Source organism: Phyllostomus discolor, chromosome 12 (genome assembly GCF_004126475.2).
Source record: "Phyllostomus discolor isolate MPI-MPIP mPhyDis1 chromosome 12, mPhyDis1.pri.v3, whole genome shotgun sequence".
NCBI lineage: Eukaryota > Metazoa > Chordata > Mammalia > Chiroptera > Phyllostomidae > Phyllostomus > Phyllostomus discolor.
In genome coordinates this window covers 22,485,949-22,510,085 of record NC_040914.2, presented here as the reverse complement: position 1 = coordinate 22,510,085, position 24,137 = coordinate 22,485,949, and the positions used below count along the sequence as shown (strand labels likewise).

The 24,137-nt window shown below is 44.8% G+C and overlaps 2 protein-coding genes across 2 annotated transcripts in view; both read left to right on the top strand.

The window, feature by feature from the left end:
• LOC114510623 (sialic acid-binding Ig-like lectin 5) overlaps positions 1-24,137 on the top strand; it is a 209,017-nt gene that overhangs the window by 32,022 nt on the left and 152,858 nt on the right. The window lies entirely within an intron of this gene.
• LOC114510626 (sialic acid-binding Ig-like lectin 5) overlaps positions 5,275-24,137 on the top strand; it is a 94,048-nt gene continuing 75,185 nt past the window's right edge. Inside the window, exons 1-3 of the mRNA XM_036012749.1 lie at positions 5,275-5,284; positions 19,854-20,261; positions 20,484-20,762. Of these exons, the coding sequence (XP_035868642.1) occupies positions 5,275-5,284; positions 19,854-20,261; positions 20,484-20,762 (697 nt within the window). The remainder of the gene's footprint in view (positions 5,285-19,853; positions 20,262-20,483; positions 20,763-24,137) is intronic.

Below are 24,137 nucleotides of genomic sequence, written 5' to 3'. Positions count from 1 at the left end.
TAATGGCTGGGAAGGGCGTTATTTGTTCGGATGGGATCTTCTGTCTGTCATCTGAACAGAACCTACTGCCAGTTGTGCAAGGTTTGGGAAGACCAGACACTGAGTCCTGGGAGGGGGTGGGCTCACACCTCTCTTCTCTGCAGAGAAGTCAGTATCTGCTTCCAGAGTAGTTCCTGCAGCTCTTGGAGGTGCTGGTGCCATGGCCCTAGTATCCCTGTGCTTGTGTCTCATCTTCTTTTACATGTAAGCCCGTATCCTGGGGAGGTACAGGGAGCTGTGTCATGGGGAGTACAGAGAGAGGCCCCTGAGTCCCAGAAAGGCAGAGCTGAGTCCATACAGAGGGGTCGTTTTGGGGGAGGGGAGTGGATAGGATAGCAGCTTTATTGAGATAAAATTTACATATAGTTAAAGGTACAACTCAATGACTTTTACTTCAGTCATGGAGTTGTGCACCCATCAGCATAATGAATTTTAAAACTTTTCATTAGCACAAAACAAAAACAAAACAAAACATCCCTATTCATCATTTTGTCACCACCCTCAGCCCAGACCCCAGGCAACCACTAATCTATGTCTAGTTTCTTTAGATTCCCCTTTCTGGACATTTCATATAAAAGGGATCCCACAATCCATGGTGCATGGTGACTGACTCTTTTTTTCCACATAGCACAATAATTTCAAGGTTCATGTGTCATTTTTTTATTCCTTTTTGTTCCAAATACTATTCCATTGTAGGGACGGGGCACATTTTAATTGTCTCTTCATTCATTGATGGACGGTCAGGTTGTTTTTACATTGGGGTGCTCACGAATAGCACTGTTATGATTGAAGTTTCTCCCCAAGATGCAAGTTAGGTATCGGCCGAACACCTGGTCATCCAGGAGACAGAGCACTCACTTATCTGTCAGGAGGGTCTCCGAGTCTGGTTCTAGGATCTTGATGTATCAGTTGTCTTATCAGGGAGTGGGGGGTGGCAGCCTGCCCACCTGTGCCTGAGTCACTGTGGCTCCTAACACCTTCCTTTAGAGTGAAATTCCACAGGAAGCAAACAGATGGGAGGCAAAGAGTCACAAACGATGAAGACCCTGTCATGGGAATAGTCACCTGGGTGTATGATGTGAGTATCTTCTCATGAAGTGTAGGGGGAGGGGCGGGGCATGTCCCTTCAATGAGTGTGAGCTGAGCTTCCCAGCATTATAAACTCACTCCTCTGTTCTCAGCTGGACAGACAGCTGGAGGTGTGCTTCCCCTTCACCTCCCAGAGCCTAGGGTCAGCCTGCTGTCCCAGATCTGCTGACCACTTCGCCCGCCTCACCTCTCTGCCAGATACAGCCTGACAGAACCTTCTCTCCCAAACCATTACTTTCTACCAATTCTGGGCATGTTAATCCACCTCCACTCATCTCAGTTTCCCTATCGATAAATGGAGATGATAAGAGTATCATTTTTTAGAAGATATTTTATTTATTTATTTTTAGACAGAGGGGGAGGGAGGAAGAAGGAGAGAGAGAGAAACATCAGTATGTGGTTGCCTCTTGCATGTCCCCTACTAGGGACCTGGCCTGCAATCCAGGCATGAGCCCTGACTGGGAATCGAACAGGTGACACTGTGGTTTGCAGGCTGGCACTCAATCTACTGAGCCATACCTGCCAGGGCTGATAAGACTAGCATTTATACTCTTTTTAAAAAAGATTTTATTTATTTATTTTTAGAGAGAAGGGAAGGGAGGGAGAAAGAGAGGGAGAGAAATATCAATGTGTGGTTGCCTCTCATGTGGCTCCCACTGGGGACCCGGTCTGCAACCCAAGCATGTGCCCTGACTGGGAATTGAACCGGCAACCCTTTGGATCACAGCCCGCGCTCAATTTGCTGAGCTATGCCAGCTGGGGCGCATTTATACTTTTATCTGTGAGGATTAAATGTGATTAGGAAGCCCTCGATATGGTCTAATCAGTTGTAATATTACCAATTTTTAAATGAATGAGCAAATAGTTGAGTTCATGAGCAGTGTGTGTGGAATAAGAGGATGAATGAAAAACTGTTCCATTAGCCCAAGTTCTCCTTGAAACCACGTCTGATTTTTTCTTCTCTGACTCTCTTCTCTCCCCTTCACTCAGGGTTCCCAGCTAAACCTTGGGCCAGACGGGCCTCCAGATGTAGCATCACCCACCAGGGATGCCTCTCCATTGAGAGAGGAACAGGATATCCAGTATGCCAACCTCATCTTTCATGGGAGGAAGCAGCAGGGACCTCAGAACAAGAAGGCCACCATCATCTGCCAGTACTCAGAGATCAAGAAGAGATGCCAATGAGGACTTGCTGAGAGCTCCGTCCTAACTAGAGGCATCACAGCCTCTCTAGGGGAAAGAAGTTGGGGACTAATTGATGAAACCTGAGGAGACCTCATACAACATTAGCATGAATCACTGTAAGAGCATCTGTAGGCAGAGCAGGAAGAAGAAAGGTGATGGAATTGGAGAGACTTGGGCTCAAGTGCAGACTTTAGCACTTCCTAAGGCACTGCCTTCAAGTGATTCACTTCATTTCTCTGTCCTCAGTTTCACATTCTGTACAGCAGAGATCATGCATGCTACTGAAAGGCAGCTGTGAGCATTAAAGAAATCACTAGCAACAGAGGTCCAGGGCTTGCCTCTCTCTCCTTTTTGAACAGAAAGGTCCTGGTGGCAAGTTCTCCTGAAGCCAGTGGTGACCAGCCATAGAAGACAGGGTGGCAACTTGTTGCTCTCATTTTCTATCCCAGAACTCATCAAAGCCTATACAGGGAAAGACATCCCTGTCCACTTTGTGTTTGGTTCATGACGAGGTATCATAGTTTCTCTGGGGTCATCTCTCCTCACTTGCACATGTCCATTCTCCAGCACCTCCTGAGCGCCAGTCCCTTCCCATCCCATGTACAGCCCCACAGTGATCTTTCCAACCACCTGTTGGCAGTAAGCAGGAGCTGACTAGGCATCCTGTTACCAAAAATGATTTTTTTCAGAGGCAAAGGAAGGATTGAGATGCAGGTGGTGTAGCCATAGTGAGCCATGTGCACAATCCACGCAGGAAGCAGCCGCCAGGAAGCTCTTTACACAGAGTGAGAGAGGAAGTTCAAGAGAAGGGTCTGTTACCATCATAGAGCTCTGCTATGAACTTAAAGTATTTCCAGTAGAGCTACCAGCACCATGTAAGGTGTGGCAGTTCCTCCCACAGGCCTCCCGGTTCCTGGCTGGGTTTGTTCTCTGCTGTAAAACTGGCCAGGCCAGAGAGCTGACCCTGCCTCTGTCCTATACATAACCCTGCCTGACTCTCTGGTCTTAGTCGTTACATCCCAGGCCTCTTCCCCTGGCATTTACTTCCTCACCCACCTTCTCCCCATGGCCTTTGTCCCTGAAATCTTCTGTGGCATTTCCTACAAAAGTTTTAGCAATTTGAAATCCCCTTCTGGAGGCCAAGCCCCCTTGCTTTCATCTGGTGTACCCCACCTGTCCTTCAAACCTAATTCTTGGACAGACTTAGGTTAAAAGTATGGGATGAAGAAAGAGCTCATAGTCTCCCTCCTCTATATAGTTGGTTTAATTTAATTTTTTGAAGACAAAGTTCTAAAAGAAAAACAACTAGAGTCACGAGTGGTACCACAGTGTAGATCCCTAACAATAAGCTCTATGATTGTGAAGTCTGTAGTGTCCCTTAGCTCTGGGCAAGATGTCTCAAGATCTCCAGTGGATTTTTGAAACAGCAGATAGTACTGAGTCCTATATGTATTATGACTTTTCCTATACACACCTCTGATGAAGTTTAATATATAAATTAGGCACAAAAAGATATTAACAATAACTCATGGTAAAGCAGAAGAATTATAACAAAATACTGTGATAAAGGTTATGTGAATGTGATCTCTCCCTCTCTCAAAATGTCTTCTATTGCCCTGGCTGGTGTGGCTTAGTGGATTGAGTGATAGCCTGTGAACCAAAGGGTTGATGGTTCAGTTCCCAGTCAGGGCACATGCCTGGGTTGTGGGCCAGGTCCCCAGTGGGGAGCGTGTGAGAGGCAACCACACATTGATGTTTCCCTTCCTCTTTCTCCCTCCTTTTTCCTTTCTAAAAATAAATAAATAAATCTTATAAAAATATCTTCTATGAATGAACTCACCCTTCTTCTTATAGGACACCATTCCATGAGGCATGAGGAATGTAGCCCAGCCCCCCACTCAGAAAGGCCAGTGGGGAGCAAGATCCTGCACAAAGGACCCAGGCTCACAGATAGGTTCCCCTTGGGGAATCAGGCCTGCATTGTTCCTAGGCTGCTTTGAAGCTTGCTTTTGCTAAAACTTCCTCACCTTGAACTGAGGCAGCAAATGTTTACTGTGTATCTTTAAGGTAACTTCCTAAAATCTATGCTAAACCTCACAAGAATGAGTGTAACCAGTTCAACCACTTTTCCCTTTGCATTTGCAAATATCCTTCTTCTTTGATGTAATTAGCAACATCCTCTCCTTTGTTTTCTGTAAAAGGTAACCACCTAAAGCAAATCTGTGCATAGTAACTGAGGACCACCCTCGATGTAATGTGCCCATCAAAGCACTAAAAGCTTGTCTAGGCAAGGGCTGAGGTCCTCTCTCATCAGAGAGTGGCCATGCCATCTCCTTTTCCTCTACAGGAATTCCTTAGTCTGTGTGAATTTGTTTATCGCAGCCACAACACACGGACCCTGCTGGCCAGGGTCTGCATCACTTCCTGTGCTGTTGTAAGGTGTCACAATGCCTATGTGATGAGGTGTAGGGAGGTGAATGCCACAGGCATTGTGACATACATAGTATGAGGCTACTACTAGAGTGACCTGAACACAAGTCACCAGATACTGGGACAGTAGACCTGAAGATCTAATAAGCTACTAAGTGACTCACAAGTGGGCAGTAGATACAGTGTGGAGATGCTGGACAAAGAGATAGTTCACACCCAGGCAGCACACACAGAGGGAGTACATGATTCATCATACTTCTTAGAAAACTGCAACATTTTAAACAAGAATGGATTATTTCTGGAATCTTCCATTTAGTATTTTTGGACTGTGTTTGAACAGAGATGGCAGAAACCATGGAAAGCACAACTGTGGATAATAGGAGATGACTGTAATAAAGCTGTTTATTTTCCAAAGTTCCCTAATGGTTGTTGCTGAAGTGTGTCCTATGATCATAACAAGAACCATAAGGGCTGGTCCAGCCACAACATTGGCTGCAAGGGGGAAATGTCTGTGGGGTGTCCACAGGTAGAATGGGTCCAGGTGAGTGCCCCAGTGACACAAAACAAGCACCTGCATGTAAGTGATTTATTTCCTCAGTTTTAGAAAGTGGCCCTGAGGAAAGAAGGGGACAATTATAGTTTGTAACTGGGAGGATTTTGGTTCCCCACACCCACTATAGGAACTCCAATTTCAATATGGCAAGATGTTGAATTGTGACTCTTGTTTTGGTAATAACTGGTTAAATCATTCTGTTCAGGACTTGTGCTGAAAATAACAAAATTGTTTGGGAAAAAAGTAAATAGAGGAAATAAAATCCCTCATTTTAAAAGTATAGAATAATTGAAAATAAATGAAAATGGGCATTGTTAGGCTAGTATTTTGGGGAATACTTGAGTCCAGAAAATGAGACAGAATATTTAAGCCAAGATACCAAAGTTCCCAATGGCATTTGCCTACACTGATGATGTAGCTTTGGTTCTGTGGCCTTCATGATCTGGAAATGAAAGTGGCTTGGAGAGAAAGGGGAATGAAGAGAAATTCTGAGGCTCCTGGGGAGCCTTCCTGTTTTATTCTTGACTTGAGATATGATCCCATGGTGTAACTTATATGTTTATATAGTGTAGACTATTTTAATAAGGAACTATTTAAACCACATTATACATTTCTCATATTTATAAATGTATGACATTGTACTTTAATATATAAATTACAATATAAAAAAGTACAATGTATTACTCATTCTCATAATTAGTTATATATTCATTATAGTATTTATAAGACATTTATATAATATAAGCTATAATAAATATATAAGGTTTATGCGACATGAACTATATATATTTTTTGCACAACCAATACATGGAAAAATATTTCAAACCTGAAATATTTTTGTTCCCATGATTGCCTTTTGTGGAAAAATTTCAAGGAAGAACAACATTAAACAGCATGATGACAAATCAGAGGGATGAGAGGAAGAGCACAGACATAAACCCAGCCCACTGACACGCCTTCTCCTGACTCCTCCTTCTCAAGAAGAACCCCACCTTTCCGAAGCCCCTCCAGCCTAGGGGCCCTGCTTTCCTAAGGCTCAGGCTCTTGTGACTGTGAAGTGGGGTCTGTGGCAGAGGAAATCCAGCTGTGCTCCAGGACCACGGACAGCGCCAACCCTTCTACTGGGAGCTCTCAGGTCTGGCATGGAGGACGGGGCGCCCCCTGGAGGCACAGGTTTGACCTGCCTCATGCAGAGGTAAGGCTAGGGAATGAAGATGATGGCATTCTGTCCAACAGGACAAAGGGGCACCCACACTCCTCTTCAGTTCCCCTTGGACACCCTCACATCCTAGGGAAGAGGAGCCCTAGCTACAGAGAAACAGTGCATTTCTCAGAGGCCACTGGGTTCTATGCCCCTCATGGCTGACTCCAGAACACCTACATCAGACCCTTGCCCTTCTTTCTTTTCCTCACAACAGTGGGTTGATATGTTCTTTTTCCTTTAACCCCTTCCTTGTACTGTCACAGAGCTCTTCACAAGAGGAATCATGATCTGTCAGTCGTTTCTGTGCCTGGCACTATGCCCAGTCCCAATTCAACTCAAATGAAGAATTGAGGAATCAGAAGTCTGGTAGATATGTTCTTTCTGGAGCTGACAGGTGACTCAAATAAATTCTAAGTTTCAGTTTATTCTATCTGAAGAGTAAACATTCAGAATGGGAAAAGAATTCTGTGACATCAGTGGACCACAACAGGGAGAATGTTGTCATGAAGGGCAGAGTAGCAGGCAAGCTCAGAGGAAGTGGAGGTGGGGTAAGGAGAGGGAGATTCAATAGATCCATAAAGATGGGAGGGCTTTTCTGTCTGGAGAAAATGTAGAGAAGCTAGATGGTGAGAGCACAGGGTCCTGGGAATCCTGAGAATGAGCTCACAGTTGCACACAAGTTCAGTGACTTTCCAACCTCAAGCTGACAGCAGAGACCCACCAGAGGCACCCTCATCTGTGGGGCTGGAGTCAGGGCCACCCTTCTCACTTTGAGCCTCTGAGCATGATGGGCCCCTCATCATGAGTATGAGTTCTGTCACACCTTCTTGAGGCTTCTTGTGTGACCAGACCTGGTCTTCAGACCAGGACAGAGACAGAGAGAGGATTTAGATTCTGGTAGGTCCAGGTTCCTAGATCTTACTGCTCCTAGAGATGTTCTTAGAATTTTGAGAGAGCAGAAAGAGATGGCCCTCTATGTGTTCTCTGAGGGAGGGTGAGTATGAACACTTGGCACAGGTGACTTAAGTGGGGAGTGGGATGCAAGAGGCCCTCCTGACAGGGTGTCACCAGACCTACAGTGAGAAGAGCTCCACCTTCCCTTCCCTATTTGTCCTTGGGGAGAAGGGAAAACTTCTGAGAAAGGGTAGGTTTGGGTAATGACCCTCCAGAAAGCACTGTGGATACACATCTACTGCTTCCCAGAGAGCAGGGACTGACCCTGTGACCTCAAAGGTCCTGAAAGTGACCCCCGAGAACATACTGGTGCTTCTGTGCCTGCTGTGGATGTGGGGAGTAAGAGGGCTGTGGGCCACTGTCCTTCCTCTTTATTGAGGAACAACATAGAGAAGCATCAGGGCAGAAGCTGCAGGTTTGAGGATTGGAGACACAGTGAGGACAAAGTGCCTGTGTATTCTTGTGCTCTGACCTTCTTTCATCCTGAAATCAATGAGTTTACTGTAGATAGTGTACACCTTCTGGTTCAAGGAAGAAACCAAATGTACCATGATCATTCTGTGCCCAATCAGACCAGGTCAGCACCTGAAGAAGACGATCAACAACCTTGGGTGGACTCTACCTCCTGGGGACCTCCACCTGTGACTGCTCTCTGAAAAACATAGATGTCAGCGTGGGGAAAGCAGGACATTGCTCCTTCAGGAGGAGAACACTGCTTAGGAGACCCTGTCACAAATAGAAAATATCATCCCTGGATGGGACAGGTAGGGCCAGAGCATCATCAGCCAAAAGGCAGAGTTAAAGAGAAGGACCTTCCTGGTGTCATACCTTTCTGAGAGGTGTCTCTGTCTTCTCCCTAGTGCTGACTCAGATACCTGACATCCACATGCTGGGGACCCTGGGATCTGGGCATAGGAGTCTGGTGAGGGACCATGACATTCACCTTTTACTGGTAAGATTTACCCTGAGTCACCCTCTATTAACACACATGTCGTGATGCAGAAAGGCTTCTGCATCATTGCACCATCTCCACTCAAGACCTACAGGTGAACTCAGCTCTTATTATGCTGCTGCTTCTGGGAAAAAGCCATCATCACCTGGCGGATCCAGTGCCTACACAGAACAGAGTCAAATCTGTAAGTAGAGGGCCAGGGCAGCCTCTCTCCTCTGTGCCCCAAGACCATCAATTGTTCCCAAGTGTGAGGGGTGCCCAGATGTGGACACAGACATCCTAACTCTCTGGGGTATGACAGGTCCTCACTGGGGTGGGCTTGGAAGAGGATGTGGGGGATGGGGTGTGTGGGACCCAGAGCAGGGAGGGCATATGGACTTGACCCAGACATAAACTCAATGATTCAATATATGTATGTATCTCCAAGTGCTCACCACAATATCTCATGTTAGAATCCATCGCCACACAGAATACCACACCTTTTCTCTTATAAAGAGAACTTTTAACAATTTTCCCTCTTAGCAATTTTCAGATGTACAACACATTATTAACTGCATCCTTATAGTTAGTTGTACTAATACACACTCTTATTAGCTACCGTCACCACACTCTTCCTGATGTCCTCATGATTTAGTTGTATTAAAACTGAAAGTTTGTAGTTTGACCACCTAACCCATTTTTCCCTACCCACATTTACTTCCTCTGGCTGAGTTTAATTTTTTATTTTAAATCTTTTATTGTATTTTTCATTATCATTTAGTCCCCTCATAGTCCCCTTTTCATTTACAACCACCTCACTGTTGTCCATATCCATGAGTCCTTTTTGATTTTTGCTCAATCCTTCCATCTCATAACTGCCCTGAACACTAGCTGTGATTTGCTCTCCATCTGTGAGTCTGTCTCTGTTTGGTTTGTTAGTTCAGTTTGTTCATTAGATTCCACATATGCGTGAAGTAATATGGTGGAGTTTTTTGTAACTGGATTATTTTACTAAGCATAATGCTCTCCAGGGCCATCCATATTGTCACAAATGGTCAATTTTCTTCTTTGTCATGGCTGAGTAGTATTCCATTGTGTAAATGCCTCATAGTTATTTTTTTATATTTTATTTTAATTGTGGCAGTACAATTTTCTTTTACTCCCCTCCCAGCCCACCCATCCAGCCCTCCCCTCCTGCCTCCCATTTCCACCTGACCCTAGTTTTTTATCCATGTGTCCTTTATACTTGCTCCTGTAAATTCTTCCCTTTTTCCAATGAAATCCCCCTGAAATTCCCTCTCCCCTCCCCTCTGAACACTGTAAGTTTGTTCTGTATTTCAGTGTCTTTGGTTATATTTTGCTAGTTTCTTTGTTTTGTTGTTTAGGTTACTGTTAAAGGTGAGATCGCATGGTATTTGTCTTTCACTGCCTGTCTTGTTTCTCTTAGCATAATGCTCTCCAGTTGCGTCCATGCTGTTGCAAAGGGTAGGAGCTCCTTCTTTCTGTCTGCTGCATAGAATTCCATTGTGTAAATGTACCATAGGGTTTGATCCATTCATTTACTGATGGGCACCTAGGTTGCTTCCAACACTTGGCTATTGTAAATTGTGCTGCTATGAACATTGGGGTGCATAGGTTCTTTTGGATTGGTGTTTTAGGGTTCTTAGGATATAATCCTAGCAGTGGAATTGCTGGGTCAAAAGGCAGATCCATTTTTAGTTTTCTGAGGAAGTTCCATATTGCTTTCCACAGTGGTTGTCCCAGTCTGCATTCCCACCAACAGTGCACTAGGGTCCCTTTTTCTCCACAACCTCTCCAGCACTTGTTTGTTGCTTTGTTTATGATGGCCATTATGACTGGTGTGAAGTGGTATCTCATTGTGGTTTTAATTTGCAGCTCTCTGATAGCTAGAGATATTGAGCATCTTTTTATGTGTCTCTGGATCCTCTGTATGTCCTTCTTGGAGAAGTGTCTGTTCAAATCCTTTGCCCATTTTTTAATTGGATTGCAAAGGGTAGGAGCTCCTACCCTTTGCAACAGCATGGACACAACTTGGATTGCTAGAGTCCAGTTGTGTAAGTTCTTTATATATTTTGGAGTTTAAACCCTTGTTTGAGGTATCATTGGCAAATATGTTTTCCCATACAGTTGGTTCTCTTTTTATGTTAATACCGTTTTCTTTAGCTGTGCAGAAGCTTTTCAGTTTGATGAGATCCCATTTGCTTATTCTTTCCTTTATGTCCCTTGCTCTGGGGGATGTATCAGTAAAAATGTTGCTGCGTGAAATATCTGAGATTTTCCTGCCTATGTTCTCCTCCAGGACTTTAATAGAGACATGGCTTATATTGAAGTCTTTTATCCACTTTGAATTTATTTTTGAGTATGGTGTAAGTTGGTGCTCAAGTTTAATTTTTTTTTTTTTTTTTTTGCACATAGCTGTTCAGTTCTCCCAACACCATTTGTTGAAGAGGCTGTTTTTACTCCATTTTATGTTGCTTCCCCCTTTGTCAAATATTAATTGACCATTGAGACTTGGGTTTATTTCTGGGCTCTGTGTTCTGTTCCATTGGTCCATGTGCCTGTGTTTATGCCAGTACCAAGCTTCTTTGATTACAGTGGCCTTGTAATACAGTTTGGTATCATGTATTGTGGTCCTTCCTACTTTGCTTTTCTTTCTCAAAATTGCAGCACCTCTTCTGGGTCATTTATGGTTCCATACAAGTTTCTGAAGTGTTTGTCCTATGTCTGTAAAATATGCCATTGGTACTTTAATAGGTATTACATTGAATGTATAAATTGCGTTGGGTAGTATCGACATTTTGATGATGCTAATTCTTCCAATCCATGAACACAGTGTGTGTTTCCATTTGTTTGTGTCTTCCTTGATTTTTTTCTTCAGTGTTGTGTAATTTTCTGCATACAGGTCTTTTACCTGCTTGGTTAGATTTATTCCTAGGTATTTTATTTTTTGTTTTGCTATATCAAATGGGATTTTTTTTGGTAATTTCTGCTTCTGCTGTTTCATTGTAGCTGTACAGAAATGCGTTTGAATTCTGGATATTGACACTGTATCCCACTGTTTTGCCAAATTCATTTATTAAGTCAAGCAGTTCTTTTGTGGAGTCTATAAGATTTTCTATGCACACTATCATGTCATCTGCAAACAATGACAGTTTTGTTTCCTCCTTTCTGATTTGGGTGCCTTTTATTTCCTTTTCTTGTCTGATCGCTGTGGCTAAGATTTCCAATACTATATTGAATAGAAATGGTGAAAGTGAACAACCTATTCTTGTTCCTGTTCTTAGTAGAAAAGATTTTAGTTTTTGCCCATTGAGTATGATGTTGGCTGTAGGTCTCTCATATATGGCCTTTGTTATGTTGAGGAATGCTCCCTCTATTCCCATTTTGCTGAGTGTTCTTATCATAAATGAGTGCAGTACCTTGTAAAATGCTTTTTCTGCATCTATTGATATGATCATGTGATTTTTGTCTTTGGTTTTGTTTCTGTGATGTATTACATTTACTGATTTGCAAATATTGAACTACCCTTGCATCCCTGGGATGAATCCCACTTGGTAATAGTGTATGATCTTTTTAATGTAGTGTTGGATGCAGTTTGCCAATATTTTGTTGAGGATTTTAGTGTCTATGTTCATCAGCAATATTGGCCTGAAGTTTTCTTTCTTTTTTGTGTTTTTATCTGGCTTTGGGATTAGGATGATGCTGGCTTCATAAAAAGAGTTTGCGAGAGTCTGTCATTCTGGATTTTTTGGAATAGTCTGTGAAGGATATGGGTTAGCTCTTCCTTAAAGGCTTTGTAGAATTCTCCTGGAGATTTGTGTATTGGGAGTTTTTCATTAGTGCTTCAATTTCATCTGCTGTTATTGATCTGTTCAGGCTTTCTACTTTTTCTTCATTGAGTTTTGGAAGATTAGATTTTTCTAGAAATTTATCCATTTCACCTAGATTTTCAAATTTCTTGGCATACAGTTCTTCATAGCAATTTCTTACAGTCCTTTGTACTTCTGTGGTGTCGGTTGTAATCTCTCCTCTTTCATTTCTGATTGTATTTATTTGAATCCTTTTTCTTTTTTTCTTGATAAGCCTGCTTAAAGGATTGTCAATTTTTTTTTTGTCTTTTCAAAGAACCAGCTCATAGTTCTTTGAATCAACTCATTGATCCTTAGAATTGTGCTTGTAGTCTCTATGTCATTTAATTCTGGTCTGATCTTGGTTACTTACTTCCTTCTACTTGCTCTGGGCTGTCTTTCTTGTTATTCCTCGAGCTCTTGTCGACATAGGGTTAGGTTGTTTGTTTGAAATGTTTCTATCTTCTTTAGGTAGGCCTGTATCACTATGAACTTCCCTCTCAAGACTGCCTTTGCTGTGTCCCATAATTTTTGGGTTGTTGTGAGTTCATTTTCATTTGTTTCCAGAAACTTTTTGACTTCTTCCCTTATTTCATTCTTGACCCTTTCATTGTTTAATAGCATGCTATTCAATCTCCATGATTTTGAGTGTTTCTGGTTTCTTCCCTTGGGGTTGGTTTCTAGTTTCAGTCCCTTGTGGTCAGAGAAAATGCTCGGTATAATTTCAATTTTCTTGAATTTGTTGAGGCTTGCTTTGTGTCTTATCATGTGGTCTATTTTTGAAAATGTTCCATGTACGCTTGAAAAGAATGTGTGTTTTGCTTCTTTGGGATGAAGGGTCCTATATATATCAGTTAAGTCCATTTCCTTTAGGGCATTGTTCAATGCCACAATATCTTTGTTGATATTTTGTTTGGAAGATCTGCCCATTTTTGATAGTGGGATGATAAAACCCCCACTATAATTGTGTTGCTGTCAATATCTTTCTTTTGAAGTCCTCTAAGATTTCCTTTATGTATTTGGGTGCTCCTATGTTGGGTGCATATATATTTACAATGTTTATGTCTTCTTGGTGGATTCTTCCCTTGAGTATTATGTAGTGACCTTCTGGTTCTCTCTTTATGGCCCTATTTTGGGAGTCCATTTTGTCTGATATGAGTATTGCTACCCCAGCTTTTTTTCCCTGTCCATTTGCTTGGAATATTTGTTTACAGCTCTTCATTTTCAGCCTGTGCAGGTCTTTTATCCTGAGGGGCATTTTTTCTTATCTATTCAGCTATTCTATGTCTTTTGATTGGAGCATTTAATCTATTTACGTTCAAGGTTATTATTCATAGGTACTTATTCACTGCCATTTTTTTCATACCTGTGTTTCTCTCTCTCTCTCTTCCTTTCCTTAAAGCAGTCCCTTTAGCATATCTTGCAGGGCTGGTTTGGTGGAGGTGTTTTCTTTTAGACTTCTTTTGTCTGGGAAGCTCCTTATTTGGCCTTCTATCTTGATTGAGAGCCTTGCTGGGTAAAGGGGCCTTGTTTGCAGGCCTCCGGTTCTCATTACTTGGAATATTTCTTGCCATTCTCTTCTGGCTTGGAGTGTTTCCATTGAGAAGTCAGCTGCTAACCTTATTGGGGCTCCCTTGTATATTACTTCCTGTTTCTCCCTTGCTGGTTTTAAGATTCTCTCTTTGTCTTGGTATTTTGCCATTTTAATTATGATATGTCTTGAAGTGGCCCTCTTTGGGTTCCTCTTAATTGGAACTCTGTGTTTCCTGGATTTGTGTGACCTTTTCTCTCATCAAATTAGGGAAGTTTTCCATCATTACTCTTTCAAATAGGTTTTCAATCTCTTGCTCTTCTTCTCCTTCCGGTATCCCTAATATATGGATGTTATTATGTTTCATATTGTCTTGCATTTCTCTTAATCCCTCTTCATCCTTTCTGAACTTCTTTTCCTTTTCTTGCTGTCTGGGTGTTTTCTTCTACTTTGTCCTCTAGCTTGCTGATCCGATCTTCTGTTTCATCACTCCTGCTTTTCATTCCTTCTACTGTGTTCCTCAGTTCAGAAATGGCATTCTTCATTTCCTCTTGGCCCTTGTTGATAGTTTCTATTTCCTTTTTCATGTTGATATAGTTTTCAGTGAGGTCATTGTAGCTTCCCTGTAGTTTCTGGTAGCTCATTGTGAGCTCATTGAGCTTCCTGACAATCATTGCTGTGAACTGAATATCTAATAGTTGAGCTGCTTCTATTTCATTTAGCATTCTTTCTGAGGCTTCCTCCTTTCCTTTCATTTGGGGATTGTTTCTTTGTCTTCCCATTGTTTGCGAGACTCTTCTTGTTAGCCTCAGCTTCTTAAATTGATCTGTTCTGGCTCTCTGGGTTTATGGTGTGAACTTCTGTGGTAGAATACCAGTGAGATTCAGTGGTGCAGTTTCCTTGATCTCCCAAGCTCACTGGTCTTGGGCTGTCATTTAAGTTGGCTCTGTGTTTGTCTTTGGGTTTTGATTGTTGTTGGGTCTTTCTTTGGTGGTTCCTTCCCACCAGCTGGTTAAATGAGAGCCACTCTGTCCACCAACTCTTGTATTTTATTGTGCTGGTGAGGGCAGGTTTTGTTGAAGCTGGTTCTTCCGTGTGTATAAGGTTTTGAGGCTTCTCTCTTGCTCTTGTTCAGTTGTTTGTACTGAGTAGTGTCTCTACTGTTAAGCTGTATTTCTAGATAGGTCCTGGATTGAGGTTTGTGTGGTTTCCACTCTCTCCTTCACCTTCTCCTGTTGTTATCTGTTAGTGGTTCCTTTGTTGTTGGGTTTCTTCTTCCAGTGGGTATCCTCCAGTTCACCACTTCCACCTAATCTTTTTTGTGATCAGTTGGAGGGAGAAGGCAAAATGGTTAAGGCAGCAAGAGAGTATTCTATGATATTTACAGTAGGAGCCAGTAGGGAAGAGATAGGAGATCCTTTGGCTATGTGTAGTGTTAACTGTGATCTTCCAGCCAGCTAGCTGATTTTTAGAAAGGATGGAAAGAAGATAAGACTCTTGTTGTGGAAGGAAGGATTGTGAGTTGGATCTAGAAAGCAGTGAGGTTGTGGGAGGTCATATTCTGAGGTAAGGTGAGAGTAAAGGATAGTAAATAGGTGTAGTGTGTGAGAGAATAGAGTTAACCACTACAGTAACAGAGTTCAGGAAACTGTGAAGTGGGCTATGATCTGGGAGGGGTGTTGTGAAGTATTTACAATTGTATGGAACAGCTATTATTTACAATGATATTGTAGCAACAATCATATGACAGAATCTATGTGACCTAGATAACAAGAATAGGGAGTACAGAACCTTGAGTAGTGTGCTAATGGGACACAGGTAAAGTGAAGGACAGTAACTTAGCAATACACTATGAAAGAGATATCAGGGGAAGCCTGTCAAGTGATAGAATATAACCAGCCTAGCAAAGCAGACTATACAGAAAGAAGGGGAATACAAAAATACTATTAAAATAAAAGATGTAAAAATATTGGAATAATAATAATAATAATATAAATATGCAATAACTTGTAGGTTCTCTGTAATAGCAGAGTGGGATTTGTCTCACTGTCCTACCTGTTGTGATGCCTCTTCTCTGGGTTCAACTCTGGTCTTTTCACAGATCCAGGTTGTTGTCTCACTTGTAGGTATTAAAACAAAAAGGCAGATGAAGGAAGGAACAAGAGATAAAATTGGAGAGAAGAAAGGAAGAAGGAATAAAAGAAGAAAGCAGGAAAGAGGAAAATATCAAAAGAGAATAAAAATAATAAAAATTAAAAAATAAAGATTGTTAAAAAATACAATAAAATTAAAAAGCCTCTTGATTTCAAAGTGGCCAAACCGGTTTTTCTCCTCTTGCTGGCTGCAACAGGCTGAGGGGTGGTTGGCATGGCTTTTCTTCCTTCTAGGTCTGCACTCAGTCAGCTGCGTGCACTGTCTGGGGAGCTATTGTGGCACCTCTCCCCTGCACCCTGGGTGTGGGAACCAGGCTTTTCCCCAGGGTTATTGCTGTGGGCTGGGGTGAGGGGGTGCGCATCTGTGCACAGCCATCGGCCAGACTACCTCACCCTTCCCAGTGCTATGGGGGTGCACAGGGTCCTCCTCACAAGTACAACCTTCCTTGCAACCTTGGGATCAGGATCGCTGCCTGACTGGGTGGCAGAGAGGCCAGAGCTATTGCTGTAGGAGAATTCCCCAAACAGTGTCTGCCTTTTCACTCCTTCCTCTTGAGCATTTCCTCCTACTGAAGCCTGCCACTCCATGCAATGTCCTGGCTTCTCCCACAGCCCAACTCTCTAACCAGACTGGTGACCATGGGGGTCAGGGCCCATGGCTCAACCCAACCTCGTGGGTGTCCACAGACTCTGAGGGTGCTCACAGCCCCTGTGCATTTGCTAGCAACTGGGTACCTCCCAGTGCTGCTCAGACCTTGTTTGGCTGGGGAGGGAGCAGTTGCCCCAGCTCTCTCCCAAGGACTCTGTGGCAAACCCTGCAGTGGGCTCCAGGCCTGGAGCTTCAGCACCCCCAGGCCCTGCACTGGTCCCTGGAACCCTACCATCCTGCAGCACACTTCTTACCATCTGTTTTTTCGGTTCTGCCACAATTCTTGGTCCCTTATTTTCATATATGTTGAGGTATGTTGCTTGCTCTTTTACTCCATTTGTATGTTGATTGATTGATGACAGTCATTCTGACAGGTGTGAGAAGATATCTCATTGTGGTGTTAATTTCCATTTCTCTGATGTTTAGTAATGTTGAGCATCTTTTCATTGGTCTATTGGCTATTAGTATGTCCTCTTCAGAGAAGTGTCTATTGAGGTCCTTTGCTTATTTTTTAATTGTTTTTATTTTTTGTTGTTGAATTTGTAATTTCTTTATAAATATTGGATATTATCCCCTTATCAGGTATATTGGTGAATATGTTCTCCCATTCTGTGGGTTGTCTTTTCATTTTGCACCCATTTTCCTTCTCTGGGAATCACCTACCTATTCTATCTATGAGTTTGATTTTTTGTAAGTTCCCACATACAAGTGAGATCATCCAGTATTTGTTTTTCTCTGTCATGTTGATTCACTTAGCCTTATGGCAGAATCATATTCCATTGTACATACACCACATTTTCTTCATCCTTCTTTTACCAACAGACGCGGAGGTTGCTTCCGCATCTTGGCTATTGTAAGTGATTCTGCACTGAATGTAGGGGTGCCCAGGGCTTTTCAAGTTAGTGTTTTCATTTCTTCCAAATAAATACCCAGAAGTGGAATTGGTGGATCTCAGGGCAGCTTTGTGTGTGTTCAGTGTTTGAGGAACTAGCATACTGATTTACATAGCAGCTGCTCCAGCTTACATTCCCACAAGTAGTGAAAGAGGTTCCCCATTTTGAACATTGTTGCAAACTCTTACTATTTCTGCCATTTTTATAATCCACATTGAGACTTCTATACTGCTCAGTGATGTGAATTGTGGGGGCACAGCCATGGAAATGCTGCTTCCTTTAGTTCTTTGCTTGCACAAGACAGTGTTCTTCACAACATGTGAGGAGTCTGGGGTGAGTGTGGGGTCCAGCTGGTTACCTCTGGTTCACATGTTCCCCAGGGGACAGACAGACCCAGGTTTTGTGGATCTTGCTATTTCTACTAATGTTGAGATCAGTGCTTTAATGAAAAAGCAACATATGGAACCCATGAATTTTTCTGAAATGGGAAAACATATCACATCAAGTAAGAAGAGCCCAAATGCTGAAAACCAAAATATAAGACAATTCAGATAATTACAGACTACTTTCATTAGTAGTGTGGCATTCTTGTCTGGCCCACCTGCAGGACACAGGTCCCCAACAGTTTTTTGACTGATACTTTTTGATTGCTTCTTCAGACGAGAATAATTCTGTCTTACTGTAATAGGTATTAATATTACACTAGTAATCATTATTAATTATTATAATAATTTAATGTTTACATAATACAGCCACTATAAAGAGATCTAGCATTTCCTTGGCATTGGAGATTGACATTTCATTTTCCTGTGTGCCATATTTTGCTGTGTATAAAGCACTTCCCTGTATAATGTGTGTACCCCTTTTTGGCCCAAGGTTTCAGAAAAAAATCTTTCATTTTCAGTTTTGGACTCAAGTTTTGGAAAGATTTTATTTATTTAGTTTCAGAAAAAGGGAAAGAGAGAAAGAAAGAGAGGGTAAGAAATATCAATGTATGGTTGCCTCTTGTGGGCCCCCTGCTGGGGACCTGGCCTGCAACCCAGGCATGTGCCCTGACTGGGAATCAAACCTGTAACCCCTCAGTTCTCAACCCAGCACTCAATCCACTGAGCCATACCAGCCAGGGCCGATTTTTTCATTTATTTTTATGTAGAAACTGAACTGATTGTTGTATTCCAGGGCATTATTTTGCATAGAGATACCATTATTATTTTCTAGGTTTGCACTATTAATGCATAAACATAAATAAAAGAACTAAAAGTATTTACATAGATACAGAACTAGTACCACCCATGTATAATGTGCATCCTTATTTTTCCCTCAAAAATTTGGCCAAAAACTGTGCATTATACATGGCAAGATATGGTAGTTTAAGAAACTTTCAAACCCACAACTTGTTACAAGGGATGTCTGACTCTGGCACTTTCAGAACATTGTGATGGTTGAGAAAACGTTTATCAAGTTTCTTTCTTTGATGAAGAGCAGTAGGATTTCAGGTTATTCCACACATCACTTGAGCCCTTGCTGGGGCTTTGAGAAGGGGCTGGGCTCATGAGAGGCCTTGAGGATGGAACTTCTTGAGCTTTAAGACTGAAAATTTGCTGCTGTGCTGAGGGCCAGAGTGTGAGGTCCCCTTGAATGGGATGAGATCCCCCAGCCCACATCCCACACTGAGGGCACCTGTGCACTGTCACCATCACTGTCCCACATACCCTCCTACCCTGTACTTGTGCATCCCATGTGCCAGTGTCCACAATGCACAGGGCTTAACACTCAGCTTCTGTTCAGATTCCACCCTCCAGTGGAGTTGGGTGTAAATTCCTTCTACTCTTATCAGCACTTGGTAGTTGAGGCAAAATTATAATGCATTCTTTCCCAGCACATTCTGTGGTTTTGGCTGGAGGGTGGCTCTCCTGAAGCACCAGGGACACCTCTCACTGGAATGACCCCTAGGTGACCTCCTTCTCGACTTCAACATCAATTGCAAGGTGAACACATTGAGATTCACATCTGCACAAGTTGCTCAACATCTGAGGACTGTAGATCTACTTGCAGGGCCAGGTTGGGGGAGGTGACACAGGATGATTTCTCAGCCCTCACAGTACCCCCCAGAGCGTGTGGAGCCCAAGTTCCCCTCCAGGCCTGACCACAGTTCTGTCGCCCATGGCTTCCTGTTGGGGTGTCATTGGCCCCACCCCACAGCTGGGCATTTTCTTCACTGGCACAGGGCCCTGGACCAGCTCTGCCCTGTGAGAAGTGAATATGCTGCCCCTACTGCTGCTGCCCCTGCTGTGGGGAGGTGAGAGGGCATGAGAAGAGGGGTGGGGAGGTGGGGATGGGTTGGGGCCAATGCTGAGTGTCTGTTTCCCCCAGGTTCCCAGCAGCAGCAGCAGCAGCAGCAGCAGTGGCGGCGGCGGCCAGTCTATGGTATCGAGCTGCAGGAATCTGTGAGTGTGCAGGAGGGTGGATGCACCATTGTGCCCTGCTCCTTCCCCTCTTCTTGGATATCGTCGCATCCCTCTGATAAAACCTACATCCACTGGTACCACAGTGGTCACCACTTACATAGCTCTGAAGTTGTGGCTACAAATGACCTAACTACACCAGTGAGGATGGAGACACAGTGCCGACTCTTCCTCATGGATCCCAGCACCAACAACTGTTCCCTGAGCATCAGAGACACCAGGAAGAGTGACGCAGGAACGTACATCTTACGAGTGCAGAGACAATATACTCACCTTAATGATTACCAAGAGAAGAAGCTGACTTTGCGGGTGACAGGTATGGCAGGGGCCCAGGAGAGGATGCAGAGACATGGGACCCAGCTTAGAAGAGCAACAGGACCCTGGGACACTACTTGATCCCAGCCTTGGGCCCAGGGTATTAGAAGAGACACAGGACCTGGGGTGAGCTCAGGCCCTGTGGCATGGGTCCCAGGCCCAGGCACATTGTGGGTCCCCACTGGAGCCCCAGGTCCCAGGCACCTCCCTCTCTCCTCCTCAGACCTGACACAGAAACCTGACATCCACATTTGGGGGTCTCTGGAGTCTGGCCGCCCCACACAGCTGAGCTGCAGCCTGCCAGGGTCCTGCAAAGGGGGAAGTCCTCTCATCTTCTCATGGGTGGGGAGTGCTCTTGACTCTCTCAATCCCAAGACCCTTCACTCCTCGGTGCTCACCTTCACTCCGAAGCCCAGGGACCACGGCACCACAGTCACCTGTCTGGTGACACTTGCAGGACCTGGAGTGACCACACAGGAAACCATTCAGCTCAATGTCTCCTGTGAGTGTTGGAGGGATGGCTGGTGTCATGGGGGCAGTGGGACTGGCAAACCAGATTGTTTGTGTCTTTGTGTGTGTGTGTACAGTAGGCTGAGCTAAAAAGAGGAAACTTATTTGTGTATCTGAGTGTAGAAGGGGAGAGGACCAGAACACAGCTATCCCACCATTCTGGTTCCCACTGCACCTCCTTGGGTTGGGGTGACTTCTATCCACTCCTCTCTGAAGCAGGGCCATGTCTTTCTGTCCCAGATGCTCCAGAGAACCTCACCATAGGTGTGTCCTCCAGAAATGTCTCAGGTAGGAAAGAACCTCCCTCTGTGGGGTTGGGACCTGCCCCAGGGACAGCCAATGAGCTGAGGGGAATCAGAGTGTGAATGGGATCAGATGTGGGAGAGGCAAGGAAGAAAAATTACCACCCTCCTTCTCTCACCTCTTGTGGGTTGGTGCATTTACTTGTGTTCTCTCTCTCTCTCTCTCTTCCCACCACTCCACCTTCTTTCTGTCTCTGTCTGCATCTCTCTCCACTAGCCCTCAAGGTTCTGCAAACCACATCCCTTCCCATCCTGGAGGGTGAGGGTGTGCAGCTGCTCTGTGTGGCTGACAGCAACCCCCCTGCACAGCTGAGGTGGTTCCGGGGGTCCCCAGCCCTGAACGCCACCCTCATCTCCAGAACAGCGATCCTGGAGCTGCCTCTTGTGGGGACTGGGGAAGAAGGACAGTTCACCTGCCAAGCTCAGCACCCGCTGGGCTCCAGAAGTATCTCTCTCAACCTCTCTGTGGTCTGTGAGTGTGGGGACCCCTGTGGGCAGGACACCTGGGTTTTGGGAGGGCAGAGGCACCACTGACACTTCTTGCTCCCCACAGACCCCCCACGTCTGCTGGGACCCTCCTGCTCCTGGGAGGACCAGAGTCTGCACTGTAGCTGTTCCTCCCAAGCTAGGCCAGCCCCCTTGCTGCGCTGGTGGCTGGGCGAGGGGCTGCTGGAGGGGAACCCCAGCAATGCCTCCCACATGGTAACCTCCTGGTCCTCAGGGCCCTGGGCCAACAGCTCCCTGAGCCTCTCAGTGGGGCTCAGTGCCAGGCTCAGACTCACTTGCGAGGCGAAGAATGTCCACGGGGCCCAGAGAGCCAGTGTCCTGCTGCTCTTGCCAGGTCAGGGGCCTGCTGGGGGCAGAGGCTGAGGGAGAAAGGAAGGGATCAAAGGGAGGATGGAGCTGGGAAGAGCCTTGGCCTGGGAATGGGGAGATTTGCTACCACTGGATCCTCCATCTCTTGTTTGAACAGAACCTACAGCAGGTTCTGCAAAAAAGTGGGAAGATAAGACAGGGTGTGGTGAGTGGGTGGGCTCACTGAGCTGGACCCTGGAGGGAAAAGCCCTGAGCCCGTCCCAGTCCTCATCACCCAGGGTCCTGGAGCTGAACCATGTAGGGGCTGGAGATAGGGGAGTTCACCAGCTGGGCTCAGCACCCACTGGGATTTCAGCATGTTTCCTTCAGCCTGTCTGTGCTGAGCCAGTTGCAAGACAGGTGCTGGTGATGGGCAGCCAGGTCAGGTGTTGGGGCTGTGAGACCTGGAGTAACAGCTTGACCCCCTCTCCTCTTCCCAAGGACAACCCACTTCCTGCAAATGTGTGACTGAGGAGCAGCAGGGCTCCTGGCCCCTGGTCCTCACTCTGATCAGAGGGGCCCTCATGGGGGCTGGCTTCCTCCTCACTTATGGCCTCACCTGGCTCTACTACACCAGGTGAGCAGCTATTTCTCCACAGGGAAGGTCAGTGATTGGCCCCAAGTTCCAGGTAGGGCTGAGTGGTCCCACCTGCCCAGAATTAGAACTAAAGTAGCCAAGTCCCTGAGCTGAGACCCGTGTTGGCCTCACAGGTGTGGAGGACCCCGGAGAACGAGGCCGACACTTGACTGATCCTCCCTTCTTGTGAGAATGGCACTGAGGTGAGACATGGAGTCCAGAGGGGCGGTCGTGGGACATCAGTGTCACCTTCTCCCTGGGAACTCCTGACTCACCTGTCTCAATTGTATCCTTGGGGTTTTAATTGGTGTAAGTGACTGAGTGACCACAAGGAGAGTTAACACCAATAAAAGAAGGTTTTCATTCCTTTCATTTCCTGAGAGGAGGCCCCACAAGGCTAGGCAGTGCCCTGGGGGAAGCACCATGCTGCCTCAGGGAGAAGATGGAGGTTGGGGGCAGACTAGCCAGTCTTTATTGGAGTTTCCATGGGAAATGCAAGGCAGGGCAGGGAAAGCATTTTAAGATCAGCTATTATGAAAAAATCAGGAGTGTTTGTTTGTTGGAGAGGTCTTCATTTCCTTGGTCCCAGCTCCTTGGTGATTGAGGACAGGCTGCAATGACTGGGAATATGGGCTCAGGATTGAGTGGTTTACACCTGATCCGCTATTCCTAACAGAGATCTTTCCTGTCTGTGAGAATTAGCCACTTCTGGAAGGGGCTGTGTCTCCTTGTTTAGCAGAGCTTTTAAGATTTGAAAGCATCATAAGATACAAAAATGAACCACAAGTGATGCACACCCATGACGGCCCCTTTGCTGCTGCGTGTGTCTCTCCCATTCAACTTGTCCTGTCTCTCTCCCCACCCCCTGCTCCCGTGTCTCCATCCCCAGGCCCAGGAAGGGAGTGAATTTGGGGCCTTTACCTTCCATTGCCCAGAAGTTACCTGGGTAGCACCTGAGTTTCTTGTCCCCCAAACAGCACCGTCCATGTAGATGTCCGTGTGCAGTAGAGTTGGGAGCACAGCTCTTCCTTTCTTGTTTAAACACACCCACCTTGTGTTAGTTACTATGTAACAATAAATAAAAATTGTGTTAAGTTATACAACATAAAATTTTATTTTCCTATTTAGTGTCTGTGGGCCTTTCTTCAGCCCAATGGGGAGAGTCAGAGAATGACTGTGGTTAAGTTCAGCTCTGGGGCAAACCTGTAATGAGTGTTTGCAGTGAATCCATTCCCCTCCTCTAGCGGGTCTCCCTGACTCTAGATCCCAAATATATAAAATGTGATCCAAGTCAGCTTCAGCTCCTGAAGGATCACCAAATCTGCCCTGACTCTCTGAAGAGCTAGCACCTCACCAATGTCAAGAGGAGGGAACTAGGAACCAGAAAGTACTTCTTTCCTATGGAGAGGGTCTCCTGTGAGATTATTGTGCAACATAAAATTGTGGATTGCACTGTGTCCTGCAGAGGGTGGATTTGTCCTTGGTTTTCTATCCCAGATTCAATGAGTCAGAACCTAGCTGAAAAGTTGAGTTAAAGAGACACCCATTGGAATAATCTCTGGGATGCAGAGTGAATGAGATGGAACATAGACAGTAGTAATGTAATAAGTACGTGTGGTGGGAGGTGGATCCT